Raw genomic sequence first — 27,131 nt, 5'->3', positions numbered from 1 at the left:
TTTATATTTCTTTTCTCCCATGTCGTAAATATTTTAATAAATTAGGACCATTAGATCGATGCTGTAATGATAAATTTTATACTAATGACTACCCGCGAACTTCACTTTTCCACCCCCATAATCTGTTTTTTTTTCCTCCCCTTTCTCTCTTTCTTCAATTTTCTAACAAGTTATTCTATGCTAATTTTACATTTAATACTTCATTTATTCTTATTTTATTCCTCTGATTGAAAATTTCGTACATCAAAGATTAATTCCTTCATTTTAAAATTAGTTTCTTAAAGTAATTCATCCACTTAACTATATTTAATTATTTAGTTAGTATTTCTTATGTATGTTTATGTGTGTAGCGTAGGTACGTCGCGTCTTGTTTAATCTAAAAGCTCAAGCTCATACTTGATATATAGTATCCAATCATCTATAAGTCCATTATTTTCATACTAATTTCCCAATATGGAGTTTTCATCGCCTGGCTCAAAGAAGGATGTGCCTATATATGCCAATTAGCAGTTGTAATGGTTTCTGAAGGGAAGGGAGTCACGGGACTTTCCGGTAGAAAGTCAACTTAAGGAGTGACCCATGCTCTTTTACTTTCCTAACTAACTACTACTTATAATAATAATAATAAATAATATCTTCCCAACCAACAATAATATAATAATATTAATTTCAAATATAGTGCATCTACTCGTGCCAGTAAAAATAGGAAATAGAACATGGAGAAGGACTGTACTGCAGTGATATTCATCATCACCTGAAAATAAAAAAAATTTAAATTTAATTCTCATAGTGAGTTTATTCATATTCTTTTATTTAATTTGATATTTCCATATATTAGTATCATGAATTTATTTTATAATCGAAAAATAAGAAAATGAAATGCAGATATAATTCTTGCAATGAAATTATTTTCCTTCTTTCATTAAATTCAATATTAATATTTTCTTGTACTAATCCTATCGATTTCCCTTACAAGCAAAAGAAAAAAAGAAAAAAGAAAAAAGAATGCAGAGCATCTATGTGGAATATTCGGCAACAGGTACACCCGCACAAAAACGACATCGCAGCACCACTACCAAAACGACACGCCGTTTCGGCGCTGGACTTTGACATTGGACACACCACCACCACCAGTTATCGTCTCGTCTCGGAAACCCCAATTCTCACTTTCATTCACGAGAAGAAATATCACACCTTCGCCCAACTCCATCCTCGAAGCTCAGTCTCTTCTGCTTTCACAATCTACATTTCCAATCCGATCTAAGCTCGATCGTACTCGATCTCCGCCAATGGCCAAGGAACCAGTTCGCGTCCTCGTCACTGGCGCTGCAGGTGCCGGATCTGCCTCCCGAACCCTTAATCTTTGCGCCCGATCTACTTTGATTTTCCCTTCAACATGTGTATCGTGTGTTGAGCTGCTCTGTGCTTGCGATTGTAGGAAATCGTTTCTATTTCTTTGTCTAGGTTGAAAGTGGATTTTGAAGGCCCTTTTTCATGTGGATCTGCGCTGTGTTCTTGTGCATTCGTAGCTTGTATCGTGTAATCCTGTGATATGTACAGATTCCCCCCTGAGTGATACTCGAGGAAGTTGAACGCGTCTGACGATGGTTCTTGTGTTAATGATCTTTATGGCTGTGGGAAGTAGTGGTTTCGCTTGAGTCAGAGATGTCTACTGTTGTATTAGTGTCAAAATGTTTTCTTTTCGCAAAGATGTTTGACCAGTTTTTCTTCTGTGAGTGGATGTGCGATTTCCATTTCGATCTTAGAAGGTGCTGCTTCATTGGTGAAAGTGGAAGGACCGGATTATTTTGCAAAGGAACGACTGGTGGAAACATGAACTGTACTAGATCATAAAAAAAAAATGTCTAAATTTGGTTTCTGATTAACTTTGCTTGGTCTGCAGGACAAATCGGATATGCCCTTGTACCGATGATTGCCAGGGGAATCATGCTGGGCCCTGACCAGCCTGTTATTCTGCATATGCTGGATATTCCACCAGCAGCAGAGGCTCTCAATGGTGTCAGAATGGAACTGATTGATGCTGCATTCCCCCTTCTTAAGGGTATGTACAACAAATTTCAGTGGTCTAAGATATGATTCAAGTTTTTAATTTGTCAGAATCGACTAATGCAATGAAATGGACTTAACATCTTTTGGCAATATATGACACATGTGACAGGTGTTGTTGCTACCACTGACGTTGTTGAGGCTTGCACTGGTGTTAATATTGCTGTTATGGTTGGGGGCTTCCCTAGGAAGGAGGGCATGGAAAGGAAGGATGTGATGTCCAAAAATGTCTCTATTTACAAGTCTCAGGCCTCTGCTCTGGAAAATTATGCTGCTGCAAACTGCAAGGTAATACATAAATATTGTCTTCTGAAAACGAACTATGTTTGTAGATGTGTCAGTATATGAATCATTTCTGGTTGGAATTGTTGATGCAAATGTGTAAAAGTGATGCACGAAATGAGGGATCAGAAAATTGCTGCCATAATCTGGTTTCATGATCTTCAGTCCAAATAGCAACTAGTTGACAAGACTGCTAAAACTGCTAGTATTGAGATTTGGCACAGGCACATTAAGTTAAATCTCTAATAAAAAATGATCACGTGTATATGGTGTTAACTTTCCCAAGTCCGTAGGAAAGCAATATATGGGTAGAGGATCCTTTCAACTATGGATTGATAATGCCTTTAGAAATAATCATTTTAACTGTGGATTGATGATGCCTTGAGTTGACACGAGCTAAACTTATGTTGATTCTGTAGATTGTGATGAAGATAAAATAATGTAGGATAAACTTCCATTATGTATCAGTGTGCAATCTCTGTAAAAGAGTCTCGACAATAAGCTTGATGTAAAGATATGCTGGACATGCTTATCATCGCTATTAACGCTGTTATTAAGCCTTCTTAATTTCTCACTGCAGGTCCTCGTAGTTGCTAACCCTGCGAACACGAATGCACTTATCTTGAAGGAATTTGCACCATCCATCCCGGAGAAAAACATTACTTGTTTGACAAGACTGGATCACAACAGGGCTTTGGGTCAGATTTCTGAGAGATTGAATGTCCAAGTTTCTGATGTCAAGAACGTCATCATATGGGGAAACCATTCATCCTCTCAATATCCTGATGTCAACCATGCCACTGTTAAAACCCCAGCTGGGGAAAAGCCTGTTCGTGAGCTTGTCAAGGATGATGCATGGTAAGGGCAAGTTGCTCTGCTTCTCATTGATTAATCTTACACCTTGGGTAATCTGTTTTCTGATTGGAAAGACTTATGAAATTAAGGTTGAATGGAGGTTTCATCACCACAGTTCAACAACGTGGTGCTGCTATTATCAAAGCGCGGAAACTCTCCAGTGCATTATCCGCTGCTAGTTCTGCATGTGACCACATTCGTGATTGGGTCCTTGGTACACCAGAGGTTGGTTTGCACTGCTCCCTTCTCTCTGTGGACCTAATCTGTGCCTATAATTATAAATTTTTATTTGCCTCTAACCCATTTTGCCTCTTCATTGTGAACTTTACTCTTAGGGTACCTGGGTTTCCATGGGAGTTTACTCTGATGGCTCCTACAATGTTCCTGCTGGGCTTATCTACTCCTTCCCTGTTACCTGCTCTGGTGGAGAATGGAAGATTGTTCAAGGTATATAACATTGGACCTCCAATCTAACTTTGACAGTGTTTCGTGATTATTCAATCATGTGGGCCTGTTTAATGTGAAGTGTGAATGAAGCTTTTCCAACTACCCAATACAGAAATGTGAACCAAGCTTTTTTGATGCTACTGTAATAATATCTTCATATGGTTGATTAAAAATCGTTCCAATTTGTGCAGGGCTCCCTATCGATGAGCTGTCAAGGAAGAAGATGGACCTGACAGCAGAGGAGCTGAGCGAGGAGAAGGCTCTTGCCTACTCTTGCCTCTCGTGAACTGCTTTCTGATGCCTGGCACTCTTGCATTAGGTATGAGTGGGCCATGATATTGTTGTCAAGAAAGCGAGTAGCTGGAAAAGAATTTTGAATAAAAGATGCCATTCAGAAAGCTAGTGCTGGAGAAGCAGTTTTGCTTCTTGGACCATTAGAGATTATATCGGGGCATTCGCCAACTTTTGATAAACCTTTTGTGTATTTTGCACTGTAAGGTCCCATTATGGTTTTGAAGGATCGATTGCTTTCTTGGCTCTGTTTGTTATTTGGGCCTTGGTTGTGATGAGGCTTTGCCCTTGAAAAATGAGTTATTTGCCTCCTAATTTTTCACATGGATCTTCCTTGTTAATTATTCCTCTGATAAACATATGGCACAAACTTTAGGACATGATTATTGATTGAGATTGGATATTGGATGAGACGGTCAATCATATGGATATTGAGGTGGTGTTTGGTTTCAAAATATAAAACAATTTGCGAACGGTTTGGACTCGTCTCAATGAAAGCTCAATCTTAATAAGCTGAAACTCGGCTCTAGCTCGCTAGTCAAATGAGCAGAGCCAAGCTCAATAACATTTGGCTCGAGAAATTAGCGAGCTTAAATGAGCCTTTTGTTTACACTACCACCACAACAATAATAATAACAATAATATCGCTGGATACAGATTATATTTTAATGATGTTTGTTGTGTGGGTTGTAATATTAGAATTATTGATTTTGTTTTGATAATGAGCCTAAACGAGCTCGAATTTCCTATACGTGTTCGAGCTCACGAGTCTACATGAGTCGACCTTTAGTTGTTGGCGAGCCTAAACGAGCTGAGCCTAAGTTTGAAGGTTTAAGCTCAAGCGAGCTCGTGGCCCAGCCCGAGCTTGCGAATTGCTAAACGAGCCAAGCTTGAGTCTAGTATATCTTGACTTGGCTCAGCTTGTTTACACTACTAAGTGCTCTTGCCGAACGACCCCTCAATCAAGATCGCCTGCATAATTTGAGTCGGATAGCGACCTCAATCTAATGGTGGTGGCAGCAGGAGTGCCTAATGGTAGGATGTAGTAAAATCTTACTCCATAATTAAGGTCATCCCTAATGCAGGTCTCTCTTTGGGTCTCCATTGAGGGTCCATATGGTGCCACATGAGCGCCGCATCACCCAAAGGGAGATCGGCCAAAAAGAAAGACCGGAGACTCTCGACTTGGGTTTCTGTTGTGATTCCTACACTTTTATTTTAAAAAATTTTAAAAAGAAAAATGAAGGGTAATTATGTGGCCCGTTGCATGCCATGTGACTGGAGAAGCAGGCCCTTTCTTTTGCTTGTCTCTAAAAAAATAATTAGTAAGGCCGTTGCATGTGCATCAGCAGCAAGGGCTGCCAGGCTCATGATTCGTCGGACGAAAAAGAGACGCGCCTCCCAAATCATGACCCCTCCACTGCGGTGACTCTTTGTCTCGATCTCTCTTTCTGCCACGTCGACATCAGAATTCGGGATCAGAGACCATATTGCGGATGTCCTAAATGAATCCCAACTAATTCTATTCACTCTTTGGAGCACTTTTCAACTAGCATTGGGGTAAGTTTTAAAATTTTTGAAATGACTAATCGTACCCTTGAAAAAATTATCTTTTGAATATTAAAAAAAAAGAATAATTCTGGAATTAAAAAAAGAAAAATTTACTTAGGAGCTCTAAGATAGGAGCAGTGGTGGCTAGCATTGAACCACAATTGTGGTAGGTTCGTCACGCCCTCTCTCTCATCAAAAAGAGAAGAGGTAGGGACGGTAGTGGCCCAACTAAGTCATCGGAGATCCTTGAGGCCGTCGGTGAGCTCGTTGAGGTAGTTGTGATCTCTAAGGGCGTTGGTGAGCTTGTCAAGGTAGTGGTGGCTGGTGTTATGCCAACACTGCCCCCACTCCATTCCTCTCATCTGAGATTCGTAAAAAGGTGACAAAATCGAGGGTATTGAAGTCATCGTACATAAAAGTTAAGGGATATTTTATCACGGTTGTTTGAAAAACAAAAACAACGTGGTTGTTTTCTTTTCAACAACTAGATCGGATTATGATTGATTTAGACCGCAGATATGTCCAAATTTTTTAAACTTAAAGATTCATTTTTCAATCTTTGACTTTCGATATTTTCACCTACTCATCTTCTTGACAATGCCCGATTGTGCTCGTAAATGGCTCGAATCCGGTTCGATATTAAATCGGACGAAATCTCCCGATTGTTTGATGCGGAAATTTTATTTATTCCGATGCACAATAAATATATAGGAAATGCGCCAAAAATTCACATCAAACAAGTCCACCGAATTTACTGAGGAGTTTATTATTTTAGGTTCGAAGCTCACCATTTTATCCCTCGATTAAAAGAAAACGCTACGAATATGAAAGGAAAAATGCATGCTTGGAATTTCTTTTAAGATTTTATTATTTTTTCTGCGATGAATACATGTGAAAATTAAGGGGGAAAAAAAAACCCATGAAATAGATATATGTAGAAGAAATGAGAAATGAAGAAGATAGGATTATAAATCCATGGTAACCCAGTCTATTGCTGCACTCGGGTATTTCTCCTTGCAGCAGGGTCGTCACCTCGGGATCATTTCTCCCATCGATGCCATCTTCAAATCCTCTTTGACAGAACTTCGGACTCCAAAAATCTCTCTCTTCCTTCTGCTATCCTCTAATTATAGATGGAGCGTGAAATCTTCTGTTGACGAGAATATCATACGGATTTTCTCTTTCAACAATATGTAACCAAGAAATCTTATCCCGTAAAAGGGATATTATCGGCCAACTGATCTGATTTGATTTTCCCAAATCTTCGATCCCCCAAGATATGTGTAGCTTGAGATTTTGTTTGAATCCCGGCTGCATGAGTCAATGGATTCTTCTCAACTCTCGTTGACGTCTTCTGATATACATACATGTTTATTATGTACAAACCAACCTTCATGCAACTTACACCACCTCCTGCTTGTCCTCTTATAGGTGTGTATATACATAAACACTTTGCAATAAGCCTTTCATCTCAATTGAGGCAGACAAGTTTGCAACCTCCATCCTTTACTTTCTTTGATTTCATTTATTATTTCAATAATTTTAGCTACCAACACCGATTCAATCAAATAAATAACAATTTAATTTATGAAACAAAGAAAAGAAAAACCAAATTACAAATTAAACAAATTTTGATATCTTCGTACGTTTCCACTATAATCAACCCACAAAAACCTAAATTAAGTCAACAACCATTCCATGTGAGAGTAATCCCAGTGCTTGCCCAAATTTGCAATGCTCCCCGATGCAATCAGTAGCGAAATTTGTGGATATCCTGATATCCAATTTCAATTCTTCCAGTTCAATTTTCCGTTCTAAATTACTGTGTTATTCCTTCGAAAATGACATCCAATTTCCAATTGGAAGCAATTCTTTACCTCCATGGTATTGTTTTTGCTTATTTACGCAAGGTTAAAAAAATGGGTTATTACGTTAGATATCTAATGGAATCACCCGTTTCTCAAATATGTTTCATGGTTTAAAAATTACCCAGAAAGACCCATGGTTTACATTTAGTTCCAAATCTATCACGGCATTAATTTCTTTGTCAACTTTTAACGGTGTTGCTGATGTGGAATGTAAGTGAGCCCATTCTTGCCACTGTGATCCTTTGCTAGAGATAAATTTGAGAAAAAAATTAAAACCATATGATAGATATAAGAAAAAAAATTAAAATTATGGGATATGTTCGGATCCTACTTACGTATTGATGGACAAATTGACAACGTGATAGATTTGGAACAAGATGTAAGCCATTAGTATTTTTAGATAGTTTTTAAAGCATGTGATAGATTTGAGAAAATGGTAAAATTATGAAATATATGGCGTAAAAACCCTTAAAAGACTCAATAAATTTCTTGATTCGAAGCAATTCTTCACCTCTGTCATTGGATATTTTTGGTGCTCTTGGAATTGGTTGGAGGAGCCGCCATGTTTGCTGTGGATATCAAGAAATTAGAATTGGGTTGCGTGATAATTTGGGTTTTGGCTATGGAGGCTACCAAGTGATCCGGCATCTCTTGCAGTTGCTTTGTTCTATGATCCCATAGGGGAAAAAAAAATCAACAATCAACATTTAGAGATTGAATTTTAGGAATCGGTGGGGTTGATTTGATTTTATCAATTGAAATAGTGGATGGGAACGTACGGAGAAATCAAAATTTGTTTAATTTATAATTTGATTTGATTTTCTTTTTTTTTTTGATAAATCAAATTGTTAGTTATTTTGATTGAATCTGTATATTTCGTCCAGTTCAATATTGAATCGGGTTTGAGCTGTTCACTGGCGCGACCAAGCATCGTTGCAAAGATGCGTAGTAAAAAATGTCGAAAGTTAAAGATTGAAGGGTAAATCTTCAGATACAAAGAATTTAAACACACGTATGAATCAATCATAATCCGATCTAATAATTGAAAAGAAAATAACTACAGTGATTATTTGTTGCGGTCAACTGTGATAGCATCACCCTAAAAATTAATCCTAAACCACCTTAAATTCAGGCCTTGATCAGGTTTAGCTCTTTAACAATTATTTCCAACTGAACGCAGTCAGCTACTCTGTCACCACTAAACACAAAGTTTAGGATTTCAGAAATTCTATCTCAATTCTTTTATCTGAACGGAGCCCAAGAATTTGTCATTGCCTGAGCTTTGACGGGCCATATCTGACATTTTCAGGGCCACGTAAGGTCATGTCCATACAAGATCTGAGCTTGCATGTTTGATTTGACATTAATTTACCCATACCTAGCCGTTGATCTCCACGCCGGGGTCTGGACGGCTGAACGGAGCCTAAGGGCTTGAACCCAACTTTATTCTCATAGCAGCATGTGGCTTGTGTGCATAGTACATATACGCCAAGGGCCTCAGGTGGGACCTGAGACGACAACTGGTGCCGCCGGTGTTTGGTATTGACTGCGCCAAGCTCAACAGGTTAACCTGTGTGTGCCAACTTAGGGTTGAATAGTCAATAGATTTTTTATGCTAAGATTTTATGAAATAGACCAATGAGGTGAAGATAAATTGATGAGACACTAGTATTTCAAGTACTAACTCGGGGCTTAAGAGTGCGTTTGGATTTAGAGTTGAGTTGAGTTGAGTTTTGATTTTAATTGGTTTATAATAATTGTATTATTGAATTATGAGAAAAAGTGTGAAAAAATAATGAATAATTGAGATAAAGTAATGATTAAGTAATGATTGTGTTGTTGAATTGTGAAAAAAATAATGAATAGTTGAGAGAATTTAATATTAAAAATTGAAATGAATGATTAAAAAAATTAAAAATTAAAAATAAGTAATGATTGTGTTGTTGAATTTAAAATAAGTTGAGTTGACGTGAAAATTTTTTAAAAAGCAAACACACCTAAGTCTCCTTGAAGACTTGGGAGGAAATAAGGGGAAAGGTCCTCCCATTTATTGTTGAACCCGCTTGCGTGTAGTAGTAAGCCGATTACAGACTTGTGGATGGGTAGTGTTCCTCTAATACCTCAATGGGGTCGTAGTGATGAGCTAATGTCCTCGTGTCCTGATGTAGTTATAGCTCAAATAAGATATTTCGAGGCGGAGTTTGGGCTTATATGGTTACGCTATGTCGAGTTGTTACGCTAGTCACCTCCTGACCCCTTCTACCTACTAAAAAAAAAAAAATTATGACCTGGGAAGTTAAAGGATGAACTTTGCTATTGCTTTTGCATGCTCGTTGAACATTGAATTCGAGCTGTGTGATCTTCTGATCCTTTCTCTCAAACTCACTTCCATTCGAACATATAGGAAAGCCCCGATATATAGCCATTCGACTTTGGCAGATCGGAGCGGCAGAGCCAAATGAGGACATGATCAACAATTTGTCTTGGTTTTAACCCGCGAATTCAATAATGGGAAAATCCTGAAATCTCGACCAACCCTCATTTTAAGATCGAGACAGCGAAGTTGGTTATATGTACACTATTATCGTATAAAGTCGATCCACCCGATGACTTTTCAACGGAATGAAAACCTTAACACGTAAACGCATAACCCAAAAAGCAAAAAAATTGTTCCTGCATAATACAAAAATGAGTAAAAGGGGGTAAAAGATTGTGGGCTAGCTACCTCTTTGGGTTGAAGTATTATGCGCCTTGTCGCTCGATAACTTAATTAACGTTTTCATATATTATACTCAAAGATGACTGGATAGGTGCATAATCATATAATTCAAAATATGCTATATTGTTTTACCCAAAACAAAAAACGCACAAGGTGTTGCAAACGATGCTTCATATGGGTAGACTTTATCTGCGATGCAGGGACTTGAAACTTATGAAAAGTACCTCATCGAGTCGATTATCTAAGTGAAAATTAATTTCATCCAATAGAATGACAACATCCCGTGTTCTCGTAGAAAAAGAACAATGCGATATAGTTATGAATAATAATTGTCTACAAACAATTTCGTGACACGTGCTTCAAACATTCCTGCTTCAATTTCTCATATTCTATAGTCAGTATAGTGAGACACTCAGCGTGGAAAATCGCTAACCCGGCCGATATAGTCATGACCATGACCAACCCTATTCGTCATCTCCTCTGTGCATTCATTCCACGCTAACTTTTTACAAGATAGTTGCGACCATATCTTCGCACATTATTCCACACTTGTCATAGTAGACGAAAGCTACTTATAAGTGCCACAGAAAGAATTGTTACGGTTGGTAGGTAGATTTTAGTCAGCGGTTTTTATTTAATCTATAATTCGCTAATTATTGACAAATTGTATTTATATAAATTCAAATTGTATATAGAATTGATTAAATTAAGCTCTACTGGCTCAATAAAAAAAAACTAAAAAATTGCGAATTGTTGTTTCAGGTGCGAATCTTCATTAGTCCTCACAAGACATTAGAGACAATTTCCCTGACGCTTACGATTCGGAGTATATTAGTCTACCCTTTGCAAAATTCCATTTGCAGCTCTAGATTGTGACATGAGAAAGTACCAATTAGATTATAACAGATAAATGAATGGATGCTAATCATGCTATCTATGCATAACAGTAAAAACAATTGGTTAATTATTGTAAATTTATGATTTTTTTTCTCACCACATCAACTCTTCCTACACTCAAAATAAAAACAATTTATTTTGAGTGATTATTTTAGCTGTACTTTATCACAACTCACCCTTGCGAGAGATTCATCAATTTCTTTGAATAACACCTGGTCTTGGTATAAAAACTAAATTCAGCCAACCATCAATGCTCACCGAGAAAACATGGTACATCAACAAAATTTTTACAGCCAATGGAGGAAGTTTACACTTCACTCTCTGTATAAGTGGTTACTAAGACTACATTTGATCGTTGGGTTAGGGATTGAGATAAAACTGGGTTGGGATGGGATTTAAAAATCCATGTTAATGTCCCAATCTAATGTTTGGAGTATATGCCAAGACTTGGGATTAGGATATTAGCATCAAATGACCAAGGTACCCTATATTAATTGCTTAAAAGTAATATTTGTTTGTAATTTCTCAAGTGAAAATAACTTTAAAAAATTAAAAATAGAGAAGATGCAGTCGAACAGTGAAGAACGCTGGGAGGGCCCATGGTGGCCCCACGCCTGCCATCACCGCCAGCTGAGGTCTCCGTCAACCTTGATTGGGGGTAGTGGTGGTGACGGCCAGCGTCAAGCCACCACTGCCTAAAATATGACGAAAATGCAAATGAGATGGAGAGAAAGAGAGAGGAGATCGAGGCTGTAGTGACTCGACATCGGCCACTACAGCCCCAATCAAGGTTGTCGGTGACCAGCGACCTTGATTGGGGTAGTGGTGGCTGGTGTCAGGCCACCACAACCTTGATCTTCTCTCTCTCTCTCTCTCTCTCTCTCTCTCTCCTCCTATGTTTTCAATAAATTACGGGCGGTGGTGGCTCGATGCCAGCCACCACCGCCCTAATAGAAGTCACTAATGACCTCGGCCGGGCTCATAAAAGGATATCTTTTGGCTGGCATATGGTGGCCCTCTCCGTTACCCATGACTGCAACAATCGAAATGACATTAATTTGAAAATTTGAAGACATATTAAGGGTACTTTTGTCCTTTCACTTGAATTATACTGCTAATCTGCCATTATCCCACTTCTTAATGGGATAACTTCCTTAATACTTTTATCGAGCCTTATACCAAACCCAAACCTAATCTTAGAGTGTCCAAATATAGGATAAGGATTTTCGAAATCCCATCTCATTAGATCTACACTTTGTGAAATTCCGTTTGCAACTCTAGATTGTGACATGAGAAAGTATCAATTAGGTCACAACAGATAAATGAATGGATGCTAATCATGCGATCTATGTTTGACAATAAAAACAATTGGTTAATTAATTTCAGTTTCCTCACCACATCAACTCTAGCTTTTGTAGTAAATTTTGAGTGATTATTTTACCTGTACCTTATAGCAACTCACCCTTGCGAGAGAATTCATCAATTTCTTTGAATACCACCTGGTTTGGTATATATACTAAATTCAGCCAACTGTCAATGCTCCCCGAGAAAACATGGTACATCAAGAAAATTTTTACAACCAATGGAGGAAGTTGACACATCACTCCCAAGATAAGTTGTTATTAAGGCTACTTTTGATCTTCGGCTTAGGGATTGGGATGAAGCGGGGATGGGATGAGGTTTAAAAATCTATGTTATTGTCCTAATCTAACGTTTGGAGTATGCCAAGACTTGGGATTAGGATATTAGCATCAAATGACCAAGGTATCCTATATTAATTGCTTCAAAGTAATTAAATATTTGTATATAATTTCTCAACTGAAAATAACTTTAGAATTAAAAAAAAAAAGAGAAGATGCAGTCGAACAGTGAAGAGCTCTGGGAGGGCCAATGGTGGTCCGACGCCGGCCATCACCACCCAGTTATGGTCGTCCATAGCCTTAGAGACCGTCGAAAAACTCAATTGGGGTGGTGGTGACCAACGTCGGGCCACCACAGCCAAGAATATGACGAAAATGCAGAAGAGAGAGAGACAGAGAGGAGAGGAGATCGAGGCTATGGTGAACTGACATTGGCCACCACTACCCCAAACGAGGTTGTCGGTGACCTCTATGATGACCGACGACCTTGATTATGGTAGTGGTGTTCGGTATCAAGGTACCACAGCCTCGATCTCCTCTCTCTCTCTGTCTCTGTTTTTTTTATTTGCATTTTTAATAAATTACGGGCAGTGGAGGCTCGACTCCGGCAACCATCGCCCCAATCAAAGTCGTCGATGACTTCTTAGGCTACTGGCGGCCTCGGCTAGGTGGTGGTGGCCGGCATCGGGGCGTCACTGCCACCCTCTCCATTACCCATGGGTGCAACAATCAAAATGGCATTTATTTAAAAATTTGAAGACATATTAAGGGTATTTTTGTCCTTACACTTAAATTGTAATCCCAATCTGCCATTATTCCATCCCCATAATGTGATAACTTCCTTAATATACCAAACCCAAACTGAATCCCAGAGGGCCCAAATATAAGATAAAATCCCATCTCACTACTTATCCCGATCACCAAACATGGGCTAAGGTTAATTAATATAACAGAACTTAAAAGAATAAAAAGTAATGTTGTTAATCCCCTCTCCCTCTATTTAAATGAGGGTTATAGATTCTAGAGCTCTCGCACATGGAAAAAGAAATCAATAGATGATCCCTGAATATAACAATCGTTTAAATTAAATGTTTCTGATGTGGATTTAGCTTTTATCCGTGGTGCCACTGAAAGCAGTGTTTTTAGATTCCAATATAATTGTAAATATCGGTATCTTATTAAGTACGTAGTATGACTCTCTAAGAAAGGACGTTTACTGTAGTGGAACTCTTCTTAACTTGTAACCAAAAGTTTTTTTATTTGGTTTTTTCCATAAAAATTCAAATTTTATTGGTTGAACTTTGTATATTCCTTTTTGTTCTCTTCTCTCTTGTAGCCGGGAAAAAAACAGTGAGCAAAGATGTTCTTTGAATAAAACTTTTATTTTCAGTACAACAAGATCTTACTGAGAAGAAAGTTTGCTGACCAATTTGGGTTGATTTATATGGTTCTATACATGTGCTTCTTAAATAAGATCCGAGATATATGAGTTTATAAATGGAGAAAATTATCGATTGTAACAGTTTCACCCCTTAATGGGTTAAGCCAGTTCAAACCTGAATTCGTCATGTTGAGTAGGATTTTTCGTTACCAAGTGATGCAGATAGAAAAAAATAAAAAACTTTATTTGAGTTTTACTGAAAAAACTATTTCTTAAATATATATTAGAAAAACGCACCCACGCTACACATGGGTTAGAAAAAAAAGATTTGAAAATTGGAAAATATAGATGAATGCTTGTGTTACGCAAGGATTTTGTCATAACCTTCTACTTTTTAAAATTTCGAACTTATTAGAGTACTAAAAATATAATTCAATTTTAACAAATTTTACATACCTATAATTCGGGTTGAATCAACGTGGGGTACTCGTGCTCTTGAATTACCTGCACAAAGGGAAAGATCATGGTGGTTGCCCAATTTTCCTCTCCAGCGCTCAAGTCAACCAGGGTTCTTACGAGAACAGTAATACGTCAATTGTAGATGATGAACATACTTCAATATTTATAAATGATCATAAAGATACCCATTACTTTATTAATGTGATTCTTGATATATTGATCAGATACTGCATCTCGACCAATAAGGAAAACTATCAGGGCCCTTAATATTGCCCTAAATAATCAGCGTGCTCTGCCGGGCCAAATTGGGTTTCCCTGAGTCTAGTGGAGTTTCGCCCCTTAATGGGCTTCACTGGGCCATCATGGCTCATCAGGGGACGAGTCCAAAACCCAGTCCTTAACACTTCCCCCCTACTCGGACCCATGCTTCGTGCGTGCATGAGGATAAGATCGCCACGCATCCCAATTTGGATTGCGGGTCATGCGCCACAACAAACACAAAGCCACCACGCGACCCTATGTTGGATCGAGTTCATATCACCATTTGATTAGAGATCGGTCCATGTCACAAACAAAGACGCCCCCTAGCCGTCAGATCAAAGCTATGATAAAAATCCTTAGTTGTTTGATTACGTGACACTTTGGCTTCGCGGCTATCGGAGTAGTAATGATGATAACTGATGTCATCACATAGCCTTAGCCGAGCGGACCTGCCAGCTTCCGAGGCCTATAAATACCACTGTCTTCAACACTGCATTCTTACTTGCAATCATACACTAAAGCTCTGCTGATTTACCTTCTCTCTCTATCTCTACAGAAATCATCATTTTCTTCTTCAACCTGCTTCTTCATCAGCCCGAATAGCCAGAGTCAACCCCTCGAGAAACATTGGCAACGTCTTCACCAACATCGATGCTATGGGACTTCCACGCCCAGGGGTGGAGGTAGGAATGTCATTGAAGTTGACCAGATCATCAAAGACGAGTTCGTGAGGGCCGTCACCGAGGGCTTCGTTTTTTACGCCGAAAACCACTAGTTCCCTGAACCTCATGAGAAGCCCGATCAAGCCCGTCCAGGGGAGATCATGATCTGGCTTGACCACATCTATGCCAGGCTCCACTTTCTGCTTTACCAAGATATGGTGGACTTGTGCAAGGTGTATATGATCGCTCCCACCCTTCTCTATTCTAACGCGTGGAGGATCTAGTTATGTTTATACCTTTGTTAGCACTCCGTTTTGATCCACCGACTCAAGGAGAGAATATCGACAGCGATCCTGACTATAACCTAGAAACCATAACAGAAGAAGACCCAGCAAACCTCGGGTTACTATTCACAGCCGGGTCAGTAGGGGCAACTAGAGGATCCTGGGACATCACTACAGAGAATACCCCAGGGTTTCCATGAAGATAACAAAAAGGAACCGGAGAGGCCAGACAATCATCCGATCCTAGGTTAGCAGTAGCCATCCGACCCCGGGACATTGCTACAGCACTATTCATCGCCAGCTCGTCGGGCCATCAGAAGGTATCCAACATAGGACTTTAAAAATCCCTTATGGTGCCAAACTGATGAATATCACATCCGAGCACATTTTGAAAATCATCTGCTCGAGCTGGGGCACTCTCGAGTATTCGTCGACGACCTTTCTAGCGAGACTCTCGAGATACCCACTCAATAAACAAATCAAGGACACCTGATGACAGGTCTAGCCATACATAGGGATTATCAGGACCATGGAATAGACTTTAGACTGTTCTCCGGAAATCATTCAAGTCTCCCGAGTGGGTCGAGAGTTGATAAAGGGGCCTATTTCAATGCAAATCTCAAATTGGAGGCCTGCTCGATATAATCTCAATATTTGAAATTAGGCTTGGGTGATCTTACGAACCTCAAGGACCAGGAAGATTATGCCTGATCACACTGCGCAAGTCATTCAGGTCTCTTGAGCGCCTTTCAAATATAAAAGGGGCCCCTTTCAGGCGGATTCATGCGCCGAGAGCTCGTTTGGCGAAATATTGACCCTCGGGGTCAGCACCAATTAATCCCAGCAACCCCAAGGGCCAGAGAGATTATTATAATTCGGACTGCACAAATAATCTAGGTTTCTCAAGTGACTCCATAAGGGTCTCAAACGTCGCCAGACCAACTTTTGGGATCCGTTTCAACAAATGAAGAATACAACGATCTCCGGGCACATCGACACTCTTGGGAAATAGTGATAAAACTTCGATTGCAAATCCTTAGGATGTCTTTGGTTCCTGATTTGTGACAGAGGTCACGGAGCCAATCCTTCCGCCCAAACGACAGAGCATATCAAAACGACCAATGCATAACGCAGACACGCGAATGGTCGACAGAAACGGTTAACTTTGCTCCGATCACCCGAATCGGGCAAAACCGACTCCCAAGCCTTCGGGCCATTAGGTCATCCACTTAGGCAAAATATGTCAATACTGGGCTCGTCGAAATGCTCTCTTAGCGTACATCAATAATGCGTCGTCCATTCGAGTTACAAAACTCGAATGCACAATTGACCGAGATCCGGGCTTTTCCGACTATCCTTGAAACCTAGTGGGACCCGCGATTACACCCCCATGGTCGGCCTACCCCCCCCAATTTATTTTTTATTGTAAATCTTCCCCCTACAAATTTTTTATTCAAACTAGTCCTCTACTTTAATATTGGGGTTTTTACCTAAAATGGTCAATGGTTTGTCCGTTTTGTCAAATCTATCATAAGCTTTTTTTTTGTCAAATCCATCCCATGGTTTACTTTTTGCATCAAATCTATCCCGGCGTTATCTTTCCCGTCAACATCTAACGGCTGTGCTGACGTGGCACGTGGAGAGATAGTGGGCCACACTTGCCACGTAGGCGCTACGTCAGCACAGCCGTTAGATGTCGACGGAAAAGATAACGCCGGGATAAATTTAATGCAAAAAGTAAACTACGAGATAGATTTGACAAAAAAAACATAGAATAGATTTGACAAAACGGGCAAACTACGGGCCATTTTAGGTAAATACCCCCTTTAATATTTTAGTACCATTTCCCATCTCTTTCTTCCATCAAATTCTATAAAACATGGATCTAGGTCCCCTTGCCCCAATCATTTATTGTGGCTGGCCACCCTCAGATCACCATCAACTTTCACTAATCTTCTCATAATCTTGCTTAGTTTGCTCATTAGTCCACCTATACAAGCTTAAGTACATGACATCTTAATCACTTCTTCTCTTCCAACCTCTCTCAAGTCTTTCTCACTCTTAAAACTCTCTCGGCTCTTCTTCAAAACCCCTGGTTGTCCAACCATATATAGTAGTAGCCCAGAACAAGCCGAGCAAGGCCAATTTTGCCGGAAAATCATTCGATTTTCCGGCGATCACCCCGACTTAACCCAAGCCTTAAACAAACTACATACCCCCTTGTTTTCGGTCTCTTGAGTCCATTGGTATTGTTAGCTTCTCCATTTGAGGTCTCCTTGCCACCGTTCCAGCCTACTCCAGATTTGGGTCTCCAAGCACTTCTCGGTTTCCTGGTGACATCCCAACTTCCACGACTAAGGAGAGTCGTGCCAACAACTTTTGACCGGTCACTCACGATCCTCACTCGCCCCATGACAAGGAGGTCATGTCCCGAGAGCCGTCCCACTAAGCAAGCCACCCAAGCTCCCCTTTCATCTTCTCGAGTCTATTCTTCTCTTTCCCGGTTTCTCTGTTATAGGCAGGTCAGCCAAGGACTTGGCTTGTAGAGCGCCGCCCCCAGCCCTCATTGTGGGTCCTTCAGCCATCTCGAACCATCGTGCCAAACCCTTGGAATCGCTCCTAGCAGCTTGGCCAACTCCTCCAACCTACAGCCACCTAAGGCCTTCTCGGGTCCAGTCGGGCACCCGACCTCTCCTTGGCACTTCCACCAAACCAGGAAGCTTCTTTCACATCTCGAGGTGTAAGTGTAACCCTCTTCGACTTAGAGGTGCTAGCATATTTAGTTTTCGAAGTCTTGTTGGGTGATAAGGCGGTCCCCGACTGATTTCATGCACGTTACCGTTTGATATGTTATTAGATCAGTTACATATCTATTTAATGGTGTATTATACGCTAGCATGACGGGAAAAGATTAAAGTCGGGGCCAAGAAGAACGTCAAGGCTCGGGAAAGCCATGAGTTGACTCTCGACCACACCCTAGAGGAGGTGGTCGAGAGCCCTCACGGCTCCGTCGAGCCCAAAACCGCCTCCTCGTCCTCGATTCTAGCCTGTTCTCATGTTTTTACGTTTTTTTCGTTTCCTGTGCCAGCGCCGTTTTATCGATTCCGTCAAATATCATGTTTATTTATACTTAGGTGATTGCATGTGTTTTCCCGAGATCATGGCAACTCTGACTTTGTAAATGCTTGTTATTGTCGTATTTGATGTTTGATGCATGCAAAACACGATTGAAATTGAGGCGAGAAGGCTACATGAGACCCGAGGCTGGTCAAGTGGCCTCTCGGCCATTCCTAAGAGGAAGTGTTCGAGGGTCCTTGACATATCTCGGGTCAAGTGTCGGCCTCCCCTTCCTAATTGAAATTCATTTCTCGGATTGTATGTAATCTTGCTTCTCGTCCCGACACTAATTTATGATTAATCACACTTTTAAAGCATTAATACAAAGTAACTTGCATGGATTTGTGTATTTGGGACCGTCTCGGGCCCACAAGGGTCCCAGGGTGTTTTGGCCATCATTGATCGGGCCCTCTTGGCCTTAAAGGACCCGATCCTGTCCTCGTGTCACGAGTCGTTTCCTTTAATTAAAACGATTGGGTATTAGGATTCTATTAAGGTGATCAACTCATGATTGATCTAAAGGTACAAAACCCAAAAATCTAAAGCATTCGGCAAATTTTACTTAGTTTAATTTATTTCACACACGGGGCAATCAGGATGTTCCAGTTGGCTAATTAATCAACTTGACTTTCTAATAAGTTGCACGAACCGACCAATAATCTATAATCGCATTGACGGTTAATGAATTGATGGCCACGCCCTTTTAAACTCACATTTTCACAAAAGCACTGAGGCACGTTAAATGCGTAGCATGAACATCTGGGGAGCACTTGTGTGTCTTGACTCAAGTTTGGGCCCGATATGAGACGGCTCGAGTCGGGATGCATGAGTTCTTCTTAAACCACTTCCAGGAAGAGCGACAGGTTTCTTGTCTCTTTCGGGGTCCTCGCGACCCCGATGGGTCTAAGGGATCGGTCGACACCAGCTACTGACTTTCGATACTCCGTGTCACGTAGTCTTGACTTTTCGTACACACACACACGCACACACATTTTTCTGGTTCAAGGGCATGACCACCGGTTCATGATCCGTCGACATCTTAGGTGTTAGGATGATCGAAACATGCCTAATGAGGAAATAGACGGGCGCCTGTCTAGGTGCGGTTATCACCCGTCTTACCTTCCCTTTCTTGTCTACATGTTTCCGTCACCCTAGTTTAGATTCGGACGCTTAGGGAATTAGACTAGAGTCATGAGTGGGGACAGCTCGCAAAAGGTTGTCTGATCCCTCATGGGACATGTGCTAAGACCTTGGCACCCTGTGGTGTTTCGCGCCCCCATTTCCCTAAGTTAGTGCTTAGAATGGGTTAAAACACAAAAAATAGATTAACTTCTAGCTCGGCATAATCCAAACATGGGGAAAACAGATGGGACAAAACATCATGTATTAGGTCTTGGACAAAATATATTCTTTATCATAATCTGTTAAGCCCCTAGTGTCGTAAAACAGAACAACATAAAATCAACTCACATATTCGAGACTTGACTACGAACATCATGTCTGTCAAGTCCTTTTAATCGATGTCGAATGCTACATGTCCTCATAGGGCGGCCCTTGGCCAATTTTCACCATGCACGTTCGTTTTTTTTTGTCTATTTAGGATAGAAATGTGTTTGCCACTCAACCCCGGTTCATAACTTGATAAACCATGTAAATTCGGTAATAACACACAACTTGTCAGTTTTTCATCTGTTTTTATCGGTATTTATCTGTTTTCTTCTATCTTCTTGTGGGATGACCCCGATACCTTAGGATACAATATATACAGGGTCCAACACCCCCGCACACCGAGTGTGTGCGACTTGAGTGCGGCATGGGGTTTAACCTTGAGTCATCGATTTGATCCGAGTAGTGTCCAAGGGGAGGACGATTCGGATCGAGTCGCGTGAAAAAGGAGCTAGACAATCACCTGGGAGCTCGACAGTTCCTGTGGACATCTCGAGGACTATTTGGTTATCCTAGGGATCGCTAGTTGGGTCGAACTCGACCTCCGGCTCTCACGAGATCACATAGCCTTAATTTCGGTTTCGGTCTTTCCAAATACACGGTGAGCATGAGTAGAATATTAGCCATCGATCATGGTCCATTTGTTATAATTTTGTATTTATTTGAGAGTACAGTGTAAAGACATTTATTTGTACATTCATTCATGTAATGACCCCGGTCAACGAGTGAATGGCTTGAGAGCCTGAACTAGTCGAGTCGGCTTATGGGTCCTTGAGACTAACAGACCACACGAGTCACGAGCCCGGTCCATGAGGCGAACTGGCTATCATGGCTCGGTTAGCCGAGACTCAAGGACGATGGACCGAAATTACGACCTTCATCCCTATTCATTCTTCGAATACTTAAGAAATTGGCATCCAGCTCGGATCGAATCCAAGAATTGGGCAAAAAGCAGAAAGCTCCAATTTTTATTGATAATCCAAAAGACAACTTTCCTTAGCCCTATGGCTTACAAAGTTTAAATAGGGTTTTTAAAAAAAAACTAAATCGCACAAAAAGAAATAAACTTTCCTGAATTTGCAAAACACCCAAATAATAATAAAATGCTCATTTGAGGCCATAAACGATGAAATTCGCCTTAAATCTCGTCTTTTCATAGCCTTAAGCTATGAGTTTTGCTCCGGATGCCGTTTCCCTCAAGACAGGGTCATCAGAACCTATTTTTCTCGAGATACCGATTTGCCACGTCTTCTGCCGCATCACCAGCCTTACTATTTGTGGGTTCACCCTAGAATTCGCTTGGCTTCTTGTCAAAACCATTCTTGCAGCCTTTGTATCCTAAAACACGAACAAGAACTGGCAAAAGCTTAAACTTTTCACACGATTCCCACAAACGGCGCCAATGTTATGGACCTTTGATTTGAGTTAAACCCACATGCAAATCTCGTACTCTCGTACTACCTGCACAAAGGGGAAGATCGGGGTGGTGGCTTGATTTCCCTCTCCAACACTCAAGTTAACTATTTTACGAGAGCAGTAGTACATCAATTATAGATGATGAACATGCCTCAATATTTATAGATGATCATAAAGATACCCGTTATCTTATTTAATTTGATTCCTGGTATTTTTTGGCCAAGAAGAATTAAAGGGACAGTTGAGGTTGAGAATTCAATAGAAATAAGAGAGAAAGGGAGGAAAAAGAGGGAGTTGGGTGACTGGATAATAAATTACTTAAGTGAAATTACTAATTTGTCCTAAATTTAGGGGCCGTAATTAATTAGATGCAATGAGTTATTGATAATATCAGAAAGCGAAAGTCAGACAAAGAGTCTCATCTCTGACTTTATATATTAGTATAGATGAGACATTCGTTGTTATAAGACATTATTGTTCATATGATTATTTGTTATTTGGATACCTATAATATTATATAGAGTCGATATGATAAAGTATTTATATATATTTTTTGATAAAGAGGAGTGTCCAACTTTCACCTTGTCAATCTTCGTGGCCTCACTCGAACACTCTATAGTCGGACCACAATGGCTATGTAAGTTTTTTATTTCAGTGTGCATCATGGTATCCAGAAACCCAATAGGCCCCAATTTGTCCAGTTCGAGCCAAATCAACCACAAAGGTCAGCCCACATCGGCTATGTAAGTTGTTCAATATGGAGCATACTCTTGAGGTCCGACAAAAGTCGCCCTGTTGGACCACCTAACCAATCTTATTGGTTTAAGATAAGGCTTTTTTTTTAATAGTTCACAGGAAGGATTCATGAGTTTAGTATAGTGAAATATAAATTTTAATATCTAATAATGGGCTACGGGTAGTCCCATAAGTATCAAACTTGGAACCTCTTGGTTATCGGATGAGAGTGTGCGATAGTGCGTTGTATCCTCTTTCATATATAAGGCATTTGTCAAGTAATAAGATTAAAGAAATTATAAAATCTTTCCTTAAAATAAATAATCAATGCAAATTTTGTCATGCAAACTTGTGACTAATGCGAGTTGTCTATTAATAAGTATCAAATCTAAAATCTTACTTAAAGTAAAGAGGTGTCGTCGAATTACCCGAACCAATCCAAATCGATAAAGATTGCTTTCTAATGATGCTCTAAGTATCAATATTTTTAAAAATATGCCTAATCATGTTGAATTTTCAAAGTCCAGTTTGATCCCTGAGCTAATTTAGGATATAAATAACCAATATGGGAAATTGCGTAGAGCTCGTACTAATTTTTCGGTGAAAGATTCACAGTATATTGGGGAAATCGCAATCGCATGATAGAGAATTTTTCTAGAGTTAAATGCACCTTATCTCCCAACCTATGATGAGAGTTTGGATTTGTCCCCTGACCTTTAAATTTTTGCAGAACACCTCCCGACGTTATCGGAAAATAAGCAAGATGCCCCCTCAAATCAATTTCCGATCAAAATTCCGGCAATAAAAAAAGCACTTGCCACTCACATGTCAAGTAGCTGCGACCCATCTCCCAGCGGCCATGGTCTCCTCTCCCCGACGGTCTCCTACCAGGCTCCAGTGTAGACAGCGGCGACCCATCTCCCTGAGGCGACCCATTTTCCTATTCAATATGCTGAATTTGTCCTATTTCCCCCTTTCAATCTGCGATTTGATGTAATCGTTATGCAATTCAATTGTTTTCTGTTTTCCGAAACCCGACGGACATTGGAGTTTTATTATTTCCCACGAGTTCCGTTTCTTATCAAATCCGAACATGGATCAAACAACTTCTGCTCCATTTCGGGGTAGCAGAAAATGGGGAATTGTTGTTGTGTTATTTAAGAATTAATTATTCTCACTGCGTTGCTATCTCTGTGCAGGACAAAGTATGAGGAACGAGCAAGAAATGGTGGTGTGAGACAATTTTACCTTTTTATTTTGACATGTAAGTGGATGTGCTCTTTTTTTTTGTTGGAATTTTGATCGGAAATTGGTTGAGGGGGCATCTTGTTTATTTTCCAGTAAGGTCGGGAGGCATTCTTCAAAAATTTGAAGGTGAGGGGGCAAACCCAAACTCTCCTTACAGGTCGGGAGGTAAAGTGCATTTAACTCATTTTTCTACCATCCAAAATTATGATTGGCTACCAACAATGGTTAGTTCAAGTGGTTCGATATTTATTTTCCTTAAATAAGGTTTCGGATTCGATTCTTGTGGAATTGAAAAATTTCTTGATTGAGAGAATTTTACCCCTTAATAGGCAGATCCGGCTCGAACTGGATTAATTGGGGCCTATTAAATTTCCTAATACCATAGTACACACCAAAAAAATTATGACTTGCTATACGTACGCATTGCTAATGATGTGCTTAATAAATCGTTCTGCTATTTGCTGTAATTCTATCGATGTATTCTCTCTACGCTCTATGAAGATGTAAAATTATCAAAGAACTTCTGAATAAGAACTATTACTAAATAATTAAAGATTTTTCATTTCCGGATCATCTTAAAGAGGACCTTTTCAAATGCACTCTACATTCCAATGCTTTTTCTAAAAAAAAAAAAGATCTGAATGATCATATTGACTTTTCAAAGGTCCAGTTTGATCACTAAGCAAGCCAATTTAGTATATAAATACCCACACAACATGGGAAACTGCGGAAGAGCTCATAGTAACTTAAGTGTGGGGGGGAAAACAAAAATGGTGAGGGCTCCATGCTGTTGGAGGAAGGGACTAAAGAAGGGTCCATGGACTGCAGAGGAAGACGAGATCTTAAGATCCTTCATCAAAAAACACGGCCATGGCAACTGGAGGGCCCTGCCAAAGCATGCCGGTAATAATAGTTATAACTAACACTAATAAAGCGTTCATATGTATGTTCAAACTAAAATATCTTTCACTAGACGTTGGCTATAAATAATTTTGTTAATATCATGCCAAGTAAATAGTTCCACTCAACTAGTCATTAACAATGAAGATCGAGATATATTTATAACTTGAATGAATCAAACCCGCAAGTACAAACCTTTTAGAATTGCCATATTGTTGCTTGCTCAACAGGTTTTTCTAAAATCTGTCTCTTCCAGTCTGTAAAAAAGCTGTCATTATACTTTCTAAATTGAAATTTTCTAGGTCTCCTAAGATGTGGGAAGAGCTGCCGGCTCCGATGGACAAACTACTTGCGGCCCGATGTCAAGAGAGGAAACTTCACTAAAGAAGAAGAGGAAACCATTATCAAGCTGCATGCCTCACTCGGAAATAAGTAATTCATTGCTCATATCATTAATTTCTTTTCTGAATTATAAAGCTAATTATGCATTAACCCTAGCTCTCTCTCTTTGGTTACAAACGAAGTATATAAAGTTAAAAAGGAATAGACAAAGAAGACAAAGGAATATCAGGAACTTTACTAGTAAGAATCAAAGCCAGGATCTCTTCGTTCTGGATTGAGATCGGTGTCACTGCACCAACCTTTTTTCTCTGTTCTCTATTTTCTCTCTCTGTTATTTTCGGTTACAAAGAAGTGTCCATTGGTTTAGTACAAGAAAATAAAAATCAAATAACTAATAAAAGAGTATGGATACGATAACCGAACATGACATTTTTTTATTGAGAGGCGAGGGCATGCGCCATTATCCTACGCCGTCTTTCTCTCTCTATTTTCTCTTTGATTACAAAATGACCATTGAAACATCATAAATACGAGGAAAGTTGTTCTTCTTGTGTGTCTTCAAAAAATCTACTCTGTCGCCTTCTCCGCAGCCACGTTGATTGCAAGACCCTTTCCAAATCAATTCACTAAGCCGACATGAATCACTGTATTTGAATTGGTCAGCAGTAGAATACACTTTTGAAAGTGTATAGGAGCCTTTTTTTTTTCTTTTGTGAGCTGGGACAGGAGCCCCTTTTTTATTTTTTATTTTTTTTATTTTTTTTCGGGTTATAAGGGAGGCCGTGAGTCTAGTATAGTATAGGAGCCCAATTTTTGCGCTAAAAGCTTTTCCCATAACTTCGACTAATCATTATATACACTTGGTCAGTCGTTGAATTAACTTGGATGGTGGGATAAAATTATCACTTAGATGTAGTTTCATGATATAGATAGCTTACAACAGATGTTACTCGAAGTAACCACATTTTCCTTTTTCGATGATCAGCGAAACTTGTTTTTCTTATTCTCCTCGAGCACAAAAACTTAAACAAGACTCCTTAGGAACATCAAAGACATCTTCAAATATAACACTCTGGTCACTGTTTTGTTTTACTGATCTAACAGCACGTATGAATTCGTCTTATCCGACAAGAATATAAACGAGCATCGAGTTCAACATTGCTAAATTTATATCTTATCAAATTAGAATAAATCTTCTAGGTGAACCATCGTCCATCAGTAGGAACATGTTATATATGTGTATAAAGTTACAGAAATCATAAGATAGAGTTTAAAGCCAGCGGTCCTATATAATCCGTTGATAACCTGTGCCTGCATGCATGCACGCACATAAAGGTTAGAGCCACCACGAAAAGGATTTTTTTAGCTATGCATGGGTTGATCATGTTAGTCTGCTTATAGATCGTTCATGACGGTGTCTCATTTGCTTTAACTTAGGTGGTCACTCATCGCATCACATTTGCCGGGCCGCACGGATAATGAAGTAAAGAATATGTGGCACACCCGCCTGAAAAAAAGAGTCCTCAACTTGAAAGAACACCGACCTGATGGCAGCAATATATCCATTCCCTCAGAGGAGCAATCTCAAGAGCCATCAAACTGGGGATCTCCTCCCCCACCGGGATTCGAAGTTGGGAGTACGAACACTGTTCAAGTTCATGACTACCCAATATTCTCCCCCCAGCATGCACTAGAATTCAACGTTGAGAGTACAAGTACTGTTCAAGTTCCTGATTATTCAATATTCTCCCCCCAGCATTCTTACTCTGGAATTTCACGCGTTCTTACTGGCGGAGCTAATGACTACAAAGCAGAAACTGTTGGGACAAAATCGATCTTATTGACTCACTGGGACCCTTTCCCGAGCTCGATGGAAGTTTCTGGTCAGATTCAGTTTCAGCTGATTATTCAATGGTGCAGTGGGAATTTGCTTTTTATGGTGGAGACATATTGCAACTCCCAGGTGAAGTTGATTCTTTCACCAAAGCTAACAATGATCAAATGGGAATATGGCGCGACGACGACCCTAATCATTTGGTTTTGAATGATGGACTCGACTTCTGGTACGACCTTTTCGTCCATTCTGAGGGATTTGGATCATCATCAAACTTTTAGGTCCGGCCTACTGGTTGTTCAAAGGCTCTATTTAAAATAAAAATGACGTGTGTATACTGTATGTATTCTACCAAACTTCTGATCTTAAAGAGAATAGATCCTCCAGAGGGATGGTCAAACTGAAAAAGATTTAATGATGTAATAGTTT

General features: G+C 39.8%; 2 protein-coding genes across 2 annotated transcripts; both read left to right on the top strand.

Annotated features, from left to right (window-relative positions):
* The first annotated feature begins 1,136 nt into the window (after nt 1-1,136).
* LOC116208570 (malate dehydrogenase) lies at nt 1,137-4,283 on the top strand. The gene is made up of 7 exons (XM_031542083.1): nt 1,137-1,332; nt 1,904-2,062; nt 2,180-2,355; nt 2,930-3,207; nt 3,294-3,429; nt 3,540-3,651; nt 3,843-4,283. The coding sequence occupies exons 1-7, from the start codon at nt 1,290-1,292 to the stop codon at nt 3,935-3,937; spliced, it is 999 nt and encodes a 332-aa protein (XP_031397943.1). The 5' UTR covers nt 1,137-1,289; the 3' UTR covers nt 3,938-4,283.
* A 20,108-nt stretch (nt 4,284-24,391) lies between these two features.
* Nucleotides 24,392-26,912, top strand: LOC116209031 (transcription factor MYB4-like). Its single transcript, XM_031542598.1, has 3 exons — nt 24,392-24,529; nt 24,829-24,958; nt 26,306-26,912. Exons 1-3 carry the CDS (start codon nt 24,397-24,399, stop codon nt 26,910-26,912), a joined length of 870 nt encoding a protein of 289 aa, XP_031398458.1. The 5' UTR covers nt 24,392-24,396.
* The last annotated feature ends 219 nt before the right edge of the window (nt 26,913-27,131 follow it).

The sequence above is a fragment of the Punica granatum genome, chromosome 5 (assembly GCF_007655135.1).
Source record: "Punica granatum isolate Tunisia-2019 chromosome 5, ASM765513v2, whole genome shotgun sequence".
Lineage (NCBI taxonomy): Eukaryota > Viridiplantae > Streptophyta > Magnoliopsida > Myrtales > Lythraceae > Punica > Punica granatum.
This window is presented reverse-complemented; position numbering and strand designations above follow the sequence as displayed.